Raw genomic sequence first — 6,244 nt, 5'->3', positions numbered from 1 at the left:
ACAGGTGGCATTACTTCAGATTTAGAGTAGTAGGTTTGTTTGTGCTGTTGGACATCTTATTTAGATGTCAGGGCTGGCCCATTTTAGCTACCTTAGCAAACTGATGTGCCATATAGCTCTTATCATGCATGATGGGATGTTTAGTTATGTGTGCCTGCACCTTTGACATGTTTATGGTTTTGAATGTATCCCAGATTGCTATAATGATCTCAAAATGGTTGATGGGTTTCCTTGTTGTGGTGAAGTGCTTGTTCTTTTGCTAATGTGTCATAAGGTCACAGCCAACCTGGACTGCTTCAAGAAGTGCCACAAGATCAACTCCAAATGTATTTGTATAAAGCATTTTTATACCACATGTCACAAAGCAGCTTTACAGAGATCATATGTACATAGAATCCAGTTCCAAGCCCCTAATGAACAAGCCAAGGCGACAGTGGCAAGGAAAAACTCCCAGAGAGCAGAAGGAAGAAACCTTGAGAGGAACCAGGATCAGAAGGGGAACCCATCCTCCTCTGGTTGACACTGGATGGCAAATAGCGCAAAATAAATAAAAGTTGCTTATACCTTTAACATGCTTTAAAACGTATGAAGAAGAAGAAGCAGCTAACAAACCAAATGGAATGACCAACATATTTGGCAAAAATACTGGACTTATTCAGTTTGTAGTCCACACATTCTGGCAAGAGAGCCAATGGCAGTGGTTATGAGCCAATCAAGTATGGAAGGTCCCTGCTGGTCAGAGCAGTCTGGTCTGGTAAATGAGCCAATCCGGTATAGCTGGAGGGTTGCTGCTGGACAGACACATCTGATGGACATGCAGATGAGCTAATCAGGTACAGCTGGAGGGTCCATGTTGGTCAGACCCACGAGCAAACAACCAGGGACTCTTCTTGCATCAGTAGATGACGGGCTGTGCAGCTCAGCAGAAAAAAAAACACATGGAATTCATTAGCTCCGTTTGGAATACACTGGACAGTTTTGTATGAATTTAGAAGTTATCCCTCCTTGTAACAGAGCAAACAGAGGCAGGACATGCTGAGAAGAGCGATTTTTGATATATAACAAGTAAATAAATGAGGTCTGTGACTGTTTTTTAGAGCATCTATTTCATTTATTGGTCACTATTGGTGCTGGGGAAGGGAAGAAGCTTTCCTTCTTTGGGTAGGAATAGGACACAAATTTGTATACAATTTTTTAATTATATTTGTTATTATTATATTAGAACTTTGTAAGACAAACATACTCAATAACTTATTAACGTTATGTGTGATTAACTCCCACAGACTTTTTGATTCATGATTTGTCATTTTTTTCACCCAATCACTGCAAGAAAGTCGAGATATTGTCCCTTCCTTAATCTCCCAGCTTTCTGGATCTTCTGCAAACACAGCACAACAAACTGGTGGGATTTTTATCCCAATAATAAATGCTGTTGTTTCTTCAACAGGAAAGACCTTAACCTCTGGAGACCACATGAAGTCTCTTCTATACTGACATATGTGAATATCTTTCAGTTTAGCACATATGGCTTTGATATTATTCTGTAATTCATTACGATCCATATCCTTGCCACAACCAACTACTTTTCTGGTTTTGTCATCGATGCCAATGAACAGGAATCCACCGCTTGAGTTCGCGAAAGCGGAGAGGTACCGGGGAAGCGTTTCTTTGAGCCTTTCTTTGAGCTTTTTTTCACTGCAAAAACTTTTGAACTCAACATACATATCTTCACCAAATTCTAAAGTCTGATCTAGGGAAACTCTTGCCTCTATATAGAACAAATTAGCTTTCTTATAATTATTCTCCATTACTTCAACTGTCTTCATGATTGTCTGTCTATCAAAGAAATCTTTTGCTGCATGGGGTAATATGGCCCGAGTAAATGTTCGAGATCTTTCAAAAAGGCCACTGGTAACACTGCAAATGTGTGCTCGCCCCTCAACTGGATTCCATGGCCATATCTCAGTGAGTAGAATATGTTGTTGCTGTTTGAACTGAATGAAATCTTCAATTCGTGCAGGATAAATCAAGGTGTTTAAACACTGTTCTAGATCTTGACCGATGCCATGTTCATTGTAACTGTAGTTGGTATTGGTAATGTTACAAATGAGCACCCCACCTTTAGAATTTAAAATAGCACAGATGTATATCTGGAAAGCTCTCTTTTCTGCTTCCCTCTTCTGTTTATCCATTTTATTTCTTGCTTCTTCGCCAAATGTTGTGCTTTTAGGCAAAATTTTATAGGCCTGAGGAATTAAAAATATTGCCTTTATTTACCATTAGATTTATTTTCAGTTTTTCTAGCTTCTATAATTTCTTAGTGTTTTTAAACTAAAGGAAACATTTGTCATATGCCTAACATGTTACTACAGGAAGAGCAAGGAGAAGACGCATTGTTCAAGTGTGATGCAGATATCCTGGTTTGTGTCCTGAAGTACCAGGTTTCTATACCTGTTGAGGCTTGAACATTAACAGATCCGGAAGCTCCATGGAAAAACCCAAGTAGATCTGTGAAAAGGAAGCAAAGAAATTCACAAATTACCTTTTAAGTTAGGGCTCAGCCCGTAGACTAATGTCTGGAAGCGCCGAGATAAAGGAAACTGACACCGACACAAAGCCCAAATACGTTTTAACCAGTTTACCTCAAATGATGGAGCATAACGCAAATAAAAAAACACTTAAAAAGTTAACCAAAAGTGTATGGCATCAGGATGAGCTAAGGACAACACAACAAACAAAAAAAACTACTACCCCGATTTGCTCTTCATCGAGAACTCATTCAAGTAAAGAAAACAAAAACAGCTCTTTCGGACTCTTACCGGAAAGAAGAGTAAGATGTTTTCTGTTTCTTAAGGATCTAAACTTTTTAACAACAGTGACAAAGTCAGTGTGTCTTATCTTAATAAGAAAACGCAATTCACTGATTTCCGGGATGAAACGTCACAGCAGTCAATGATATACATCGCCAGCCAGTGTTCCTATTAATACGACACTTTACACCACCATTATTGCATTTATTCTGGATATCCACTTAATCCAGTTAATTACTGTATCGATCTAATATAATGTTAATGTAACGTTTTCAAACCATTTATAGGAAACTTAAAAAATTAAGACATTGTTGATAATGAACAAAACTAGATAATTCCAGTGAACTGTATAAGATCAAGAATATACATGTTCCCATGTTGTTTATAACATTGTAATTTTATTGTTTATTTCTGCTTGTGCCCACAATATTCTAAATCTGTCACGGACTGCTCCGTTCCATTCTAGTCACGTGGTTCGGCCCGCCGCGTGCAGTGGGAAGTCTTTGTTGTTGTTTTATTTGTAGCCACGCCCTCCTTGTTGGCAGACACCTGCACATGGTTTAGTGTTTGTCTGTATGTGTTTAAACACCTGCTGCTGTGTGCAGTATTGTCGGTCATTGTTCATGTTCACATCGTCAATGTTCGTCGTTTACGTTACGTGTGAGTGCCGTTGTCTTCTTCGTTTGTTAATAAATGTCTGTCGACGCCAATCGAGTCTGCGCGACCTGTTCCTCACCTTAAGGCACTCGGGCCGTTACAAAATCGTGAATAAAACATCAGTTTTTGTTGTCTAGTTTATAACATTTCCATCTATACTGTGTAAGTTGATACAGGGGGAAAAATGAATATATGCGATAAAATTTTGACTGGCACCATAAAAAAGATACAACCTACTGTCAAAACTATTGTAAAACAGTGTTGGATGTTTTTTTTTTTTTTTTTTTTTTTTTTCATGATCAGTACATTCAGTATTAAGTGGCTATCCAAGATCAATACACATCACTTTCAACATGACACTAGTTGGCTAAGCCAAAACTCATAAACCAAAAGACAACAAACAGAAGACACCACAATTTATACCACATGTCACAAAGCAGCTTTACAGAGATCATATATACATAGAATCCAGTTCCAAGCCCCTAATGAACAAGCCAAGGCCTGACCTACCAGCAGCTGTGTGTGGGAGAAGTGACACAAGAAGCCACACAAGAAGCATTTCTGCAGTCCATCTTTTTCCAGTCAATCTGAAACTGTCCCACATACAGATGGAATGTCGTAGTAGAGGAAATGCATGCACACCCAGAAAACAGAAGGAGATAACACGCGAAACAAACAGGAGATGGACAACATAGAGATGACATAAAAACAACACACTCAGTGGAACATAACTGGCTAACCACTGAGCTACCACTGCCCTGTAGATTACATAGTCTAAACAAATTGTGCTTCTTGTTTATATAATTTAATTTATTTCAAGAATTTTGTTTTCTAGGATTGACTGTCCATTTTTCTAAACTTGACTGTCCATTAGTAAAAGTTTGCCTTGATAAAGTTTTTTTGTGTGAAAGATAGTGTAGTACAGATGAATGGATATGTTTTGGCCATATTGAATACTGTTCTGTGCAGCTGAGACTTTTCTGGGGTTTTTTGGGTTTTTTTGCCTTTTTTGGTTATAGTTTGTAATACATTTTTTACTTGCACACATGAAACTTGATATATTGCTACTCCATGAAGCTTGATATGTAATATAAAGTCATTGTTCAGTCACATTTTATTTCAGTCCATCTAAGATTTGGTGAAAGTAGAGTGATACGTGTGGAGGATGGGACACTGTAGCAGTTTTGGTCTTTCAAAAACTGGTCACATTTCCACTAAATCAAGTTTCCAAGAAATTGTATTTCACAGTCTTCCTGTGCTCATAGTTGAGAGCATGCTGGGAGAAAACATCTGCATTTTCTTTGGCTGCCTCTCCCTCCGTGGCCTGTCCACCTCATTTTGCATTTCACCACTATGTCCCTCTGGTAAACTGGTATTTAAATTCATTATTGGAATCAGTCATCTTGCTCACTTCCCCAGCAGGTTCAGACACTCTAAATGCAGCTGCAATAGTGGCATGTGGCCTAACAGCAATAGGCTTTGTAGAGAGGTTCAATGGCCTAACAGGAATAAATCCGTTACACATTGTTTCTCATGTTCTGGCCAATCAACCCATCTGGAAACCTTTGGGAGGGCAAATGTTCAGCTAATGCTGTATATGGGATACCCTTGGGTCCTCTGTATGTTTTATATCTCAGATTTATTTCCTTACCAAGGGGGATCACATCCTTATCATGTCTTGCAAACCTTACAGTGCCAGTTTTACCCTACATTTGGTTCTCATCGATTTTCACTAAAGATAGCAATGCTGAGTTCCATGCAGGGTGACACTGCTTCACTCTGAGGATGAACTGCTTACCATATGAGGTCTGCAAATGTTGCTTAGAACAAATGAGGGCATGAGGCCCCTGAGCAAGGCCCTTAACCCTCAATTGCTCAAGTTGCATTCAGTAACAATTCAGTAACAAGTAAGTCGCTTTGGACATTTAGTGTCAGCTAAATGTAAAATGAAATTGTACCAATAAGTATGGGGACATTTGTCCAGTATTCTGTTTCTGGAACAACAAACGGTGGGACAACAGAGTTGAAGAGTTGGAGGCCAATGTTCAGCACACAGTAAAATGGCAACTGCTGGTCTGCTGATCCTTCTATGGGCCCATTGGTGGGGACTCACTGAACAAAGCTGGGGGTGTTTGTTCCAAAACATATAAGTGATTGTTGTGACATGATATCCTGAATAAATGAGGGCCTGACACACAGTTCCATTCACCACCACATCTCCTTCATTACTAGGGCCCACAAGTGCTGTGTCATTACAGTTTTGAGTGACAGTTGCATGAAACATTTCACTGACAACCCATGGTTGCCCCAGTTCCAGGCATTTAAAGGCTGCTTAGTCTCATTGACACTCAATGCATGGCCTTGCTTCTGTCCTGCCAAAATAGCCTAGCAATAGCGAGCAACATAACCGATTTTCCCACACCGGTAACAGATAAAATCTAACTTGTTTTTAATAAAATGTAGCGGCTCCTTGTGCTCTACTACTGGACTATTGGGTTTAGCTAACTTAGCCTTCAGTTGCTGTTCTTGGTTTAATGCCAGTTTCTTTACAAGCTCAGTGAGTTCTGTAAAATCTGGGTTTTGTTTACCAGTGTGCTCAGGACTGAAGAATCAACTTATGGTCGGGGGAAGGGTAACCCATCCACCATCTGAAGCTGCCCGTAGCCTGGGCAGAACTTTGGACAACCAGTTGTCATTCTCAACTCATGTTTCTAATCTAACCCAGTCTTGCACATTTCTCCTTTGTAACATACGAAGGATTCGGCCCTTTCTCTCAC

At 39.6% G+C, this 6,244-nt stretch overlaps 1 protein-coding gene across 2 annotated transcripts; it reads right to left on the bottom strand.

Annotated features, from left to right (window-relative positions):
• Positions 1-325: 325 nt before the first annotated feature.
• LOC113590202 (protein SLFN14-like) lies at positions 326-4,035 on the bottom strand. Of its 2 annotated transcripts, none has more exons than XM_027030236.3 (3): positions 3,978-4,035; positions 2,452-2,508; positions 326-2,246 (listed from the first exon to the last, which is right to left on the bottom strand). In XM_027030236.3, the coding sequence occupies exons 2-3, from the start codon at positions 2,488-2,490 to the stop codon at positions 1,122-1,124; spliced, it is 1,164 nt and encodes a 387-aa protein (XP_026886037.2). In that variant the 5' UTR covers positions 2,491-2,508; positions 3,978-4,035; the 3' UTR covers positions 326-1,121. The 2 variants fall into 2 exon arrangements, with proteins under 2 accessions (XP_026886037.2, XP_026886036.2); XM_027030235.3 differs by lacking the exon at positions 3,978-4,035 and adding an exon at positions 2,820-2,954.
• Between the last annotated feature and the right edge of the window lie 2,209 nt (positions 4,036-6,244).

This window comes from Electrophorus electricus, chromosome 16 (assembly GCF_041902795.1).
Source record: "Electrophorus electricus isolate QZ-2024a chromosome 16, ASM4190279v1, whole genome shotgun sequence".
Lineage (NCBI taxonomy): Eukaryota > Metazoa > Chordata > Actinopteri > Gymnotiformes > Gymnotidae > Electrophorus > Electrophorus electricus.
The sequence above is the reverse complement of the archived record's forward strand: the minus strand, read 5'-3'. Positions and strand labels throughout refer to the sequence as shown.

Excerpts from the sequence above, each read along its gene's own strand:
- LOC113590202 (XM_027030236.3), bottom strand. The coding sequence starts at position 2,490 with ATGGAGCTTCCGGATCTGTTAATGTTCAAGCCTCAACAG. Across the intron at positions 2,247-2,451 it reads TAATGTTCAAGCCTCAACAG|GCCTATAAAATTTTGCCTAA; the intron begins GTATAGAAACCT and ends TTAATTCCTCAG.